The sequence below is a fragment of the Syngnathoides biaculeatus genome, chromosome 1 (assembly GCF_019802595.1).
Source record: "Syngnathoides biaculeatus isolate LvHL_M chromosome 1, ASM1980259v1, whole genome shotgun sequence".
NCBI classification, from domain to species: Eukaryota; Metazoa; Chordata; class Actinopteri; order Syngnathiformes; family Syngnathidae; genus Syngnathoides; species Syngnathoides biaculeatus.
Genome location: NC_084640.1, coordinates 3,099,928 through 3,113,163, shown reverse-complemented (window position 1 = coordinate 3,113,163; position 13,236 = coordinate 3,099,928). Strand labels below are relative to the sequence as shown.

The following is a 13,236-nucleotide window of genomic DNA, read 5'->3' as shown; positions in this document are numbered from 1 at the left end:
ACAGTAACTGAATTGGAGCAGAGCAAAGCATTTCTTCATTGAAGGCAGAACAGTAACTGAATTGGAGCAGAGCAAAGTATTTCTTCATTGCAGTCAGAAGCAGTTACTTAATACTATTTAGAATTATTTCTACATTAACCTCCTGTTTATCCTAAATTTGCTCAAATCCTGAAATCATCTAATTGATCACCCTTTTGGCTTACACTCAGAGGAAAATATAGCACTAATTACTAGTAATCTTCTGGATCAGAGAACAGGTCTGTAAGAGAAGTCATAACATCATCATCGTGATCAACAATATCACTGACATTACCCTGTTGTGCCAATAGTGGATAAATTTCTGCAAATTTTGAATTTCTCGGGGCAGTAGCAGGGGTTATAAATTGGTTAAGTGATGCCTTTATGCAGGGAATACAACAACATCCACACAATGCAAGAATAGCTACAAACAGTGATAGAAACTAGGACAGAGAACATTTTTACACAAATTTTTAGATTTGCCAAACTTTTTTTTTTTTTTCTTCCACCACTCAGACCTGGCTGATGTGTTTACACCAGAGTGCTCCTTCATCTTGTGGTTCAGGGTGCGGAGGCCTTGAATGGCCCTTGTGCGTGACCCATCAGGTGCTGTGATATTTGGAATAAACAACACTTGTCACCGAACATTGAGCAGTCGCCACCCTTCTCGGCCGGGAGCATGTCGACCGCTATGCGGTTCTGGAACGTCATGATTGAGGTTGCAGCTGGTTGTTCCCTCATGGCAATAAAGCCTGCTTCCACATAATTACCTAGTTTCTGTATATTGTAATGTATGTAGTTGATTCTGTCAACGTTTTTATTCAGAGATTCAGAATCCATCTTGTTATTCCTTTGCTTGTTATTCCATAACAAGATGGATTCCCATCCTGCAGCAATCTCGTTAACCAAGTTATACTCATCTGGTATGCAGTTGGGATGCCATTTGCATCAATGTATGTCAGATCTCCATCTTTCCAAGAGGACCTTCGCCTTCGGGAGAACCCAAGGGGAGGTCCAAAGATGGATGCGGCCAATTGTATATCCTCTGCTTTGGATGGAAACACAGTCACAGATAAGAGCAGTGATACCAGTGTACATGTTCCTGCTGCATTTATCAGTATGTCATACAACTTTTGACCAACACACCACCACAACAAATCGCTGCATGAGAGCAGTGGGGCAGTTTGTAGATGGATATCTTGACACCATGTTTTGTTGAGATTTCCCACCTTAAAATCTGTCCCTGTAAAGCTAACACAGGAGAAATTAGCCAATGCAACCTGAGTAGAAAATAGCAGTTTATCATTTACTGCCTTAGTTGTTGGATAAACTTCTTCTTCTTTTCCTTTCGGCTTGTCCCGTTAGGGGTTGCCACACCGTGTCATGTTTTGCCATCTTAGCCTATCTCCTGCATCTTCCTCTCTAACCCCAACTGCCCTCATGTCTTCCCTCACCACATCCATAAACCTTCTCTTTGGTCTTCCTCTCGCTCTTTTGCCTGGCAGCTCCATCCTCAGCACCCTACCACCAATATACTCACTCTCTCGCCTCTGAACATGTCCAAACCATCGAAGTCTGCTCTCTCGAACCTTGTCAGCAAAACATCCAACTTTGGCTGTCCCTCTAATGAGTTCATTTCTAATCCTATCCAACCTGGTCTCTCCGAGCGAGAACCTCAACATCGTCATTTCTGTCACCTCCAGTTCTGCTTCCTGTTGTTTCTTCAGTGCCACCGTCTCTAATCCGTACATCATGGCCGGCCTCACCACTGTTTTGTAAACTTTGCCCTTCATCCTAGCAGAGACTCTTCTGTCACATAACACACCAGACACCTTTCGCCAGCTGTTCCAACCTGCTTGGACCCGTTTCTTCACTTCGTTACCACACTCACCATTGCTCTCGATTGTTGACCCTAAATATTTGAAGTCGTCCACCCTTGCTATTTCTTCTCCCTGTAGCCTCACTCTTCCCCCTCCACTTTTCTCATTCACGCAGATATATTCTGTTTTACTTTGGCTACTCTTCATTCCTCTCCTTTCCAGTGCATGTCTTCATCTTTCTAATTGTTCCTCTGCATGCTCCCTGCTTTCACTGCATATCACAATATCATCTGCGAACATCATGGTCCAAGGGGATTCCAGTCTAACCTCATCTGTCAGCCTATCCATTACCACTGCAAACAGGAAGGGGCTCAGAGCAGATCCCTGATGCAGTCCCACCTCCACCTTAAATTCCTCTGTCACACCTAAGGCACACCTCACCATTGTTCTGCTGTCATCATACATGTCCTGTACTATTTTAACATATTTCTCCGCCACACCAGACTTGCGCATGGAGTACCACAGTTCCTCTCTTGGTACTCTGTCATAGGCTTTCTCTAGATCCACAAAGACACAATGTAGCTCCTTCTGACCTTCTCTGTACTTTTCCACTAGCATCATCAAGGCAAATAATGCATCTTTGGTACTCTTTCTAGGCATGAAACCATACTGTTGCTCGCAGATACTTACTTCTGTTCTGAGTCTAGCCTCCACTACTCTTTCCCATAACTTCATTGTGTGGCTCATCAACTTTATTCCTCTGTAGTTCCCACAGCTCTGAACATCCCCTTTGTTCTTAAAAATGGGAACTAGAACACTTTTCCTCCATTCTTCAGGCATCTTTTCGCCTATTAGTATTCTGTTGAATAAGTTGGTCAAAAACTCCACACCCATCTCTCCAAATTGCTTCCATACCTCTACCGGTATGTCATCAGGACCAACTGCCTTTCCATTTTTCATCCTTTGTTGTGCCTTTCTGACTTCGCCCTTAGTAATCATTGCCACTTCCTGGTCCTTCACACTTGCCTCTTCAACTCTTCCTTCTCTCTCATTTTCTTCATTCATCAACTTCTCAAAGTATTCTTTCCATCTATTTAGCACACTACTGGTACCAGTCAACACATTTCCATCTCTATTCTTAATCACCCTTACCTGCTGCACATCCTTCCCATCTCTATCCCTCTGTCTGGCCAACCTGTAGAGATCCTTTTCTCCTTCTTTCGTGTCCAACCTGGTGTACATGTCTTCATATGCCTCTTGTTTAGCCTTTGCCACTTCTATCTTTGCCCAACGTTGCGTATCGATGTACTCCTTTCACCTCTCCTCAGTCCTCTCAGTATCCCACTTCTTCTTCGCTTATCTCTTTCCTTGTATGGCTCCCTGTATTTTGGGGTTCCACCACCAAGTCTCCTTCTCCCCTTTCCTACCAAAAGACACACCAAATACTCTTCTGCCTGTTTCTCTGATTACCTTGGCTGTCGTAGTCCAGTCTTCCGGGAGCTTCTCCTCTCCATCGAGAGCCTGTCTCACCTCTTTCCGAAAGGCCGCACAACATTCTTCCTTTCTCAGCTTCCACCACATGGTTCTCTGCTCTACCTTTTTCTTCTTAATCTTCCTACCCACCACCAGAGTCATCCTACACACTACCATCCTATGCTGTCGAGCTACACTCTCCCCTACCACTACTTTACAGTCAGTAACCTCCTTTGGATTACATCGTCTGCACAAAATATAATCCACCTGCGTGCTTCTACCTCCGCTCTTGTAGGTCACTATATGTTCCTCCCTCTTCTGGAAATAAGTGTTCACTACAGCCATCTCCATCCTTTTTGCAAAGTCCACCACCATCTGTCCCTCAAAGTTCCTTTCCTGGATGCCGTACTTACTTCTGCATCGCCCCTGTTTCCTTGACCAATATGTCCATTACAATCTGCACCAATCACAACTCTCTCCCTGTCTGGGATGCTCAGAACTACTTCATCTAGTTCGTTCCAGAATTTCTCTTTCAACTCTAGGTCACATCCTACCTGTGGGGCATAGCCGCTAACCACATTATACATAACACCCTCAATTTCAAATTTTAGTCTCATCACTCAATCTGACACTCTTTTCACCTCCAAGACATTCTTAGCCAGCTCTTCCTTTAAAATAACCCCTACTCCATTTCTCTACCCATCTACTCCGGGGTAGAATAATTTAAACCCTGCTCCTAAACTTTTAGCCTTACTACCTTTCCACCTGCTCTCTTGGATGCATAGAATATCAACCTTTCTCCTAATCATCATGTCAACCAACTCCTGAGCTTTTCCTGTCATAGTCCCAACATTCAAAGTCCCTACACTCAGTTATAGGCTCTGTGCATTCCTCTTTTTCTTCTGACGATGGATCCGGTTTCCTCCTCTTCTTTGTCTTCGACCCACAATAGCTGAATTTCCACCGACGCCCTGCAGTGCCGGGGGCGGGCGTTGTTAACCCGGGCCACGACCGATCCGGTATGGGATTCTTTCGATGAACGCTCATATTTTTTTGGCACAGTTTTTACGCCGGATACCCTTCCTGACGCAACCCTCTGCATTTATCCGGGCTTGGGACCGGCGTATAGATTGCACTGGTTTGTGCCCCCATAGGGCTGCATTCCTTAGTTGTTGGATAAACACTTTTCCATTTCTGACAAGTGGTGTTAGGAGTTGTTTTAGTCATTACCTCCAGGGTACATTGTGTTGGGATTTCTGTTGGAATGACACGCATTAGTGGCCTAGGGCCCATGCATGTGATGTAATTACAGTTTACCTTGTTAGCTGCATTCTACATTAATAACAACCAGTTTTGTTTCCTATTTGTAAAAAAAAGATAATCATAATAATGAAAACATGTTCCTCGGGCTTTTTCGGTTAAAATACTCTCTCCATTGTATACGTACTCTTTTGTATGGCATTCGGGTTTAAGGTAGCATTAAATTGGCAAATGGTGAGAAGAAAGTGGGGGTTTCATTTAGCATAAGCCTAAAGATGGAATCCCCAGCATTTAGACTCTCCCAGGGAATTGAAAAAGTGCTGAACTGATTCACTGGGAGGCACACGTGGAGTCCTCCTCTCATGCCTCATGCCTCCCCCATAGTTGTTTACCAAAGTTATTTGAAATGAGGTTGCGCCTCTTTATCTTATGTTTGGTAGGCATAGTCTACTGAGTATAATTATTGGTTCTGTTGTTATGTATTTTTGTCAGCTTTACAGGTGTCCAAAAGTAGCATATGAACAAAAATATCATTACGGTTGTCAATGTTGCAGCCCAACATGCTATCATATTATTTAGCCATTTTGAAGTCATGTCGACCAAGTCACCCCTAAATGAGTCAAGTGTCTTTTAAATCTTCACCAGCCTTCAGGTATTTTCAGATACTATAAATCTGCACCCACCGTATGCTGGTCTTTCTACAAACTTCTAGTCCTTACACATCGTTATGATTATTTTTTTTTTTTTCAGATGTTGTGTTTCAACTATTTTGCTATTTATCAACTATTTTGCTCTTTGTTTTTCCCCTGTTGGAGTCAGTGGTTCACCTAGGGTGACTATACTGACTTCCCCCTGAACAGGGTGACAATTACGTTCCGTTTAAGGTAATTCTCAAGCTTCTACCACAAGCGGCGGAGAATTCTTACCTCTGCATCCTCAAACAGTTGTCACTCAATTTCCTGTTCAAATGAGGTAGCGAACCTCCACTCACAGTTTTACACATGCACACATTTCACGGAGCTCACGTACAGGACACACCTTGCCCTTTTCTCAGTTTTATAGACTAATTAGTCTACTCGATAGTGTCTAGTATTCTCAAGGTTTGGTTCTGCCGCAGTCACCCAGACGCGCATTCACTCATTCCTCATGAGTGTGGGAGTTTCCTACTCACCAGAGATGTCTTCAGTTCCTTCGGCTTCTCGTCAACCCTCAGCCTCCAGGCCCAAAGTCGAGGCACAGTCCCGGAAAGGGTCTCCCGTGGCCACGGTCTTTGCCTGGACGTCGACTCGGCCCCTGGAAACCTCAGGTATCTTGAGATCCGGCTCGAAGGACCAAGTAAATGTCAGGTTCACCAATCAGACATTCATTAAACAGGACAAAAAAGGAAGCAAAGACACCAGTTCAAGTCTCGCGAGGAGAGAGGAGAGGAACTGTCTCATACAATTCACCACTGCACTGTCTGATTATCCTCTCCTCGGCACCTCTATTTATTTAGTTTTGAGACGCCCCTTATTTACATGGATGTTACAAAAAGGAGACGACAAGCAAAACAGTTTGAAACAAGGTGTAAATGTTTGTTCATGTGCGTGTGCATGTGTGGAAGATTGCTGAATACATGTGTGGTCATCATTTCTTTTACAGGCACCAGTTCTAACAGTTCTGATGATTAGATGTTTTTGTTCTTGCTAGTCCTGCTAGGAGGCTGCCACGTTATCTAGGGCAGAGCAAAGCATTTCTTTATTGGAAGCAAATGTATGATAATTATGATCACAATTATCCCTACATTATATTAATCCAGTAAGCTATTTTAAGGCCATCCCTAATCACACACGCAACTTTATCTGCGAGCATGACTGACCACACCCGTACATGACTGCGTATCTCAAAATATTAAAGGCAACTGATTATACTATTAGTATTACTAGATCTATGGCTAAGATAGTGAGCAATGTGGTCGAGTGTATCAGTACAACGCGACATAAGTTTGAGACTTAAACGTTAATAGTAATTACTACAGATAAACTTCTTTAACATGTTTTGCTGTACGGTGTAGAAATTCTAGGATATATTTTCGCGTATATTCTATATCTACACTGTAATGTGTATAATTTGGGAAAAGGGACAATTTTAGATGTCTTTTTACTGAATAGTTCACTTAATTCATGTGTCTTGAGATAAGATGGCATATTTTAAGCATGTTTTAATGACAAATGATTGATTGAGTGATTTTGTGCTATCCAGTGATAGGGGGATGGGGGGCAAAAAAATTCTGACCTTGGCCCTTGGGGAACATCTGCCCAATTTTTTTTTGGGTCAGGACTTAGAAATTTTACTTTCAATTTTTGTCTGAATTTTGTTCACAGATATGGCCAGAATGCACCACAGCCATCCATTTTTTCAAAAATTTCATGGGGGGCATGCCCCTGGACCCCCCAAATGCTCACATTTGTATTTTCAGGAATTTTCACGAAAGTCCACTTTCATTTCTAACACATGAAAGAGAAAATATTGCTGACACATTTTCAGCTCCAACTAGGCTTTGGCCCAATGCTTAAAAATGGACAAGAACTAGCAATTGTCCAATGTCTTTGAGCCCTGACCACACAAAAACATCCATTCTGGATGAATGCACAAACCTTTGCAAACCACTGCAACATCTAGAAACTCTTTCCAGAATCGTGGAAGCTGTTAAAACCTAAATATTGCAATATTTTTGGTCCACATAGTGTTTTATTGTATCAATTTTCTGCAAAGAAATTTTATGTGATACTGTCTCAGCTGTCTAAACCACCTCCAGCAATTCTGCCATCCCTTTCCTCCAATGTCTTACTTGTCCATTTCCTTTTCCCTGTGTCCACCTCTTATCAACTTCTGTGAGCTGACCATATTCCACATGTCTGTTCATTGTTATTTGTCTTTCCTGGTCTTCCACTGCTGAGCACAGCGAGGGAGGCAGTCACTGTTTGGACAAAAGGTAAGAGCATGTAGTTTGTCCCCAACGCCAGGGGAGTCGTCGTTGTTCAGAAGTGGTCTTCTGCCGGACGACGAGTACAGTGAGGTACATTGGGTAGATGAAGGAGAGGAGGAAGAGGAGGAGGAGAAAGAACAAGCCTGTGGCCACAATTTAGAGGTGGCTATCAGGGTACCGGATGAGGGGAGGCGCTTGGACAGTTCTGGTGAGGTCAGCCCATCCAGGCTCCACACACACTATAGGCACTCTCACATGTCCTTCTTCCTGTCAGGTCTTCTCGCGATGGCTCTGACCGTACTGTGGTTAGTGTTTCTTTGAAGCACAAATGGATGATAAGCTTAAAGAAATGTCAAACTAGATTACGCCCTCGGTGGTCTAAAGGCCTCTGCATTGAAATGCTGTTTTCATCACTCTATCTCAGTCATTCCGCTAGGTCTGCAGAGATTTTTGTTTGTGTGCAAAACAAAAGGCACCCTTTTATTTTGATCTACAACCATGCCCTGATCTAGTTTCTCTCTCATCTCTTTGCACCTATCTATTTTTCCTCCTGCCAGCACACCCACATCAAATTTTAAAACATGAGCTGAACTGTGAAGCACTTACACTCTTCATTCCTGTTAGCTGCAATTTACATAATTAGTAGAAATCCATTGTACATTTTTAGTTCAACAGATTTATCAGCTCCAGTAAATTTACTTATTGCTTAAGACTGCCTTGTAAAGCTAGAGTCCATTATTTAATTGTGTTAAATGCCACAAGAATGAGAGAGAGAATTTCTTGGACAATTTTACATTAGTTTCTTCAAGGTTAAAAGTTTACATACATTTCCTTAGTATCGAGAGTCATATTTAATAAATAATATATAAATCATACGAGGCAATGAACCATTTATATGCTTTCACAGTCATGATGGCCCTCTGAGGGGAATCACAAGTTCAACATTCCTTACAAAAAAAAAAAAGAGTTTGACACCCCTGTGTCATGGTTGTAGTATGTATTATTCATTCATTGTTCATTGAATATATGCTCTCGTTGAATGATCAAGTCCACTCATTCATACAATATGGATAAAAGTATTGGGCCCAAGAGAGAAAACACACACTGACATCTGCTATGGATCAGAATAAAAGATTTTGGAGTGGAACTTTTTCCCATCCATCCAAAAGAATGGAAGATGACTTTGGATGGCCTCACTGCCAAAGTTGTTTGATGGGGGTGAAGAAAGGGCTCTTTACGTTCTTCTGCTATAAACTCATCCAAACATGTCTTGATGGACCTTTCTGGGGTATAGTCTTGTTGGAAACAAATACGGCCTTACCCAAATTGTTCCCACAAAATAATTTGCTGAACATTTATTAAGGAATAAGAGGCCGTGGCAGAGTCCAGACCATTATTCCTCCTCCAGGGGGGCACTTTAAAGTTGTCACAATGCAGACGGGCAGGTAATGTTCTCTTGGCATTCAACAACCCTGAACTCATCCATCAGGCTGCCAAACAGAGAAATGACATTCATCGCTCAAAAAGACACAAACTGATTTTTTCCAATAGTACGTTCCATGATAGTATTTGGCTCCAATTCTATGTCCTCTTTCAAACAACCCATTGGTTCACCAACTTTGCCAAAGGCAGGCTTCTTACAGTACAGCCTGATGTGTAATTGTGTAAGTGACAATCAGACAGAAGCAATCTAAGATGAGTGGCCCAATACAATTTCCATTTCCAGCAGAATGTGTTCCTATTTTTCTTGGACTTGGGTACAGCTATTTTTTCCGCCATTTGATATTTTCAGTTTATCAATTTTTTATTTTTTTTTTGCGGGTTGGTGAAGGATTTAAAATATGTAGGGGTTGGCAGATAAAGCTGAATGAATGAAGCTGTATCTTCCCCTTGTGTATAGAATTTGAATGTGAAAATTCTATGGTGGAAAAGTGTGCAACATCTGTTGCAACATCTGTTGCACAGCTACTTGTGCTATGATGAAATTGTTCAACCTTAAATTGAAACCTAGGGATTTTATTATTTACAGAATGTATTTGGAACCCTATGAACGTTCTTGGTGTCAATTTTGACACTATTGTAATTTGATTTTTAAAAAAAAATGTTCCGGTAAATACATGCAAGTAAGTACATGCAAATTAAATGGTAGAGGTATGCAGAACTGCATTTATTGAACAGATAAAGTCATATTTTGTTGGAAGTTTATATTGTTTGTATATTTTTTATATTTGTATTGTCCGGAGAAAGTTCTCATTTGAAAAAGGTATGATAAATGTTTTGCTAAACTAGTGATGGGCATTCAATGGCATGTTAATCAATTGAGTGACATTTGGTTGAATGGCTAAAATCACATTCTCAGAAGACGTATGGGGAGGAAAGCTAGGTCGAAATATTGAAGCACCAATTTATCTGTTTGGAGAATTTCACCTCATTCAACCTGTATGTACCATGTCCGTGTGTATTGCTGTGTGTCTGTACACACAGTGGACGTGGACGTCTACAATCCCTTGTTTCAATACCAGGTTTGGGGCTGTTAAAGGGATTATTATGCATTTTCCAAACTCTTAGCAATTTGAATTTGAATGTAACCTCATTTCCATGCCACCGCCACACATAACTGCACAAAGAAAGGCCCCCCGCCTCAATAAATTTGGGACAACAAAAAAGAACTAGGAAAAGACCCTGTTTGTTGTGTCCGCCTGGCTGCCTCAGAGTGCATCTTGGGGTCGTTACACTGATTTATGTATTTTTTGGGCATAGAAAATCAATTACAACTATAACAGATTTGAACAATTTACCTTCCAATACCTGGCGAGAATGGAGATGTGATGTACACGGTGGTTATCCACACTCCGCCGTGGTACCGTCCAGGATTCAGACAAAGACCACCATTATATTTCTTCTCCACTGATTTGAAGTAGCAAGGGACTTAATTCCTTTTTTCTTTGGAACTTATGTTGTGAGCCAGAGTTAAATAATGCAGTCAAGAAATATTAACCGTCTTCTTCGTGAGAGGCTGTGGTACATCCTTGCGAGGCTCGATGTGCCAGATGTGACATGTCGGTCATGCCTCCTGTCACTATGTTCATTGGCTATTCTTGTACCGCCATGCCCAGTTGTAAAATGAAAATTAAAATACAACTAGAGACACTAGATGGGCCCAGAGAGCTCAGACTTTTCAAAAGAAGTACGTTTTAACATCACAAATAAGTGTTTATTTTTCTTCTTGGAAAACTACAAACCCTCCCCTTAATGGTGGAAAAGGCTTTATAATGATATTTATCTTTTTTGTTGGCAAACCTGGCATTTGATCATTTATGGTTGCGCCCATGTATAGAAATCTGATAAGCTTGCATTTCTTTAAGACAAAGGAAGGGAATGCATAAACACATTTGATACAAATGGTGTCACAATCATCACATGATGTGCAAAATGGTGAACAATCAAAAATGAGTAAAGTCATCGATTATGCCCATCCCTAGCTCTGAGCAAAACTAGCCATTGTTTTCCAATGTTACACTAACCCATTGAGGTCAGTGCCCTGAATTCACAAACAATTATATGCATCATTTTGTACGGCATTAAAAGCACCCTTCCACTTTCCAGCAGTGTGTTGCATGCATTTTTCCCAAGAAATGATACGCCTCATTATTTTAAGGTCTGGATGTGCTCTGTTTTTAGTCTTTAAGTCGTGATCTTTCAAAACGCGATCACTGAGCTGGCTGGCCCCTGAGCAAATGTATATTGTGGTATTGACTGAACTGACAGGTGTTATTACTCACAGTCATTTCGAGGCCTCATTATGCATGCAATGCCTCGCTTCTGTTGCCGATCACTTTCGGGGTTTTTTACTGTGCTGCTGACGCTGAATATCTCCCAATTGCCCACCTCTATGCAATTGCGACCAGGCAGCTTATCTACATTACAGGGCTGTAATGTACATGCAGTATGTATGCAGTAACAGTAGTTAATACATTAATTAGGGAACTAAGGATGCTCTTTGCATGCTCATTAAAGACAACGATCAAACATTAGAAGGCTTGAAGAGAAGAAAAAAGCAAGCACGATGGTGGAACAATTGTCGATGTTTTCCACCATGAATCAAAATAGGGACAAATGTTTCATCTGAATCGGCTGTATTGTTCCCATAAAGACAATAACCAAATGATGGCACGTGCTGCACAAAGACTTCTAGAGACTGAAACATATGATTTTGGATATCTCGTCAAGTTGTTTACCTGCAATGTTTTCACTGACTTTCTGTATGTTGATAAGTTAAAATTATATTATGTCTGAAGGGAAAAAAATACTGTGCTTTTTTTTTGCATCTTAAAGTTCTTTGCATTTTGACCTTTATTGGCTTCCACTTGGAATAATCATGCGGGATTGAATGTCATTCATTTTGATTTAACTGTTTTTCTTGAGTTGCGTTCTAATGAATGAAAGAGAATTTTTTTTTAAATCACTCATTCTTTCTCCCTCCAAGGTTTAAAAAGTGATCCATACTATTATATTGTTTACGACTCATGATCATGAAATGTTTGTTTTACAGTTCTTAGAGTAGGCCTCACAAGAGTTTCATGACTATTAAAGCACTTTTTATGGCTGCGAATCTGTAAGTGTTCAAATTTGTAATGTTTTCTGTCCGCTTTCTCAGAGTTTGTCTCTAACTGTGTTTGCTCTTTGCAGTCTCCGGTGTTGAAGACGCAAAAAATCACCATATCAGACATCACCAACTCTCTACGAGGAACTATAGCCTACAAGGACATCCCCTTGGTTCACACTGAGACGAAGACAATTACATACGAGTCAGCCCAGGTAAGTTATTTTCTGAGCCTGGAGATTTAAAACATTTTATTAATACAGTGGTACCTCTACTTATTAAATTATTTCGTTCTGGAAGTTGTTTGTAATGTGAAACTTTCATAAGTAGAAACGCATTTTACATGGAAATAGCCTAATCTGTTCAAAGTCCCCCCCGATCCCAACAAATCGCCAAAAATAAGCATTCAATGTATACATACTCAAAATAAATATAAAAAGGATATTCATTTACCTTTGGCGTTGAGCAACGATGCGAAGAGAGGGGTGCGTGACAAGCAAAAAGGCATCGTTGGGGATAGAGGAGGAGGAGGGATTCACACAACATAATTCCACTAAAATTAATAAATTCCACAAACTATGAATTCAAACATTAGCATTAATTTTCAATGTTTTGTGAACTACCAATCCAAGGATGTTTGCCTTTGGCAGCTTTTAAAGGTCTAATCCAGAGGAAATTTATTTTATTTTTCTGTCATACAAATATAGCTAAAATTTCATTTAAATATATTTTTTAAAATTCTCACCACAACAGAAATAAATAAATATGATCAATAAAAATAAAATAAATTAGCATCAAAGTCAGTCGCAAGATTTTGTTCGAAATGTCATTTAGATTTGACAAGTTCCGTCATGTGACGTCACGGCAAGACAACATTTGGCCAGAAAATGAAAAAGCTAGCAACGATAATGAGGAAGTATGTTTCATACACCTGTTCTGCGTCAAACGCTGACGGTGTCAGTTTACATGAATGCTAATAATGCGTTCACTTGACTTCGATAGCTAGTAAGTATGTGCGTGTTCCATTGTTTCGTATTGACGGGTATCTACCTCGTTTTAAATTTAAGTGCAATACCAAGACAGATGAATATGTC

At 40.9% G+C, this 13,236-nt stretch overlaps 1 protein-coding gene across 16 annotated transcripts in view; it reads left to right on the top strand.

The window, feature by feature from the left end:
• The window catches only part of LOC133504638 (protein 4.1-like), a 215,013-nt gene that overhangs the window by 183,524 nt on the left and 18,253 nt on the right, over positions 1 to 13,236 (top strand). For all 16 annotated transcript variants that reach the window (XR_009796150.1, XR_009796114.1, XR_009796120.1 and 13 more), the window contains one exon: positions 12,229 to 12,357. Coding sequence is in view for 12 of the 16 variants with exons in the window: in XM_061827860.1 (XP_061683844.1) it covers positions 12,229 to 12,357 (129 nt within the window). In the remaining 4 variants the exon portion in view is untranslated. The remainder of the gene's footprint in view (positions 1 to 12,228; positions 12,358 to 13,236) is intronic.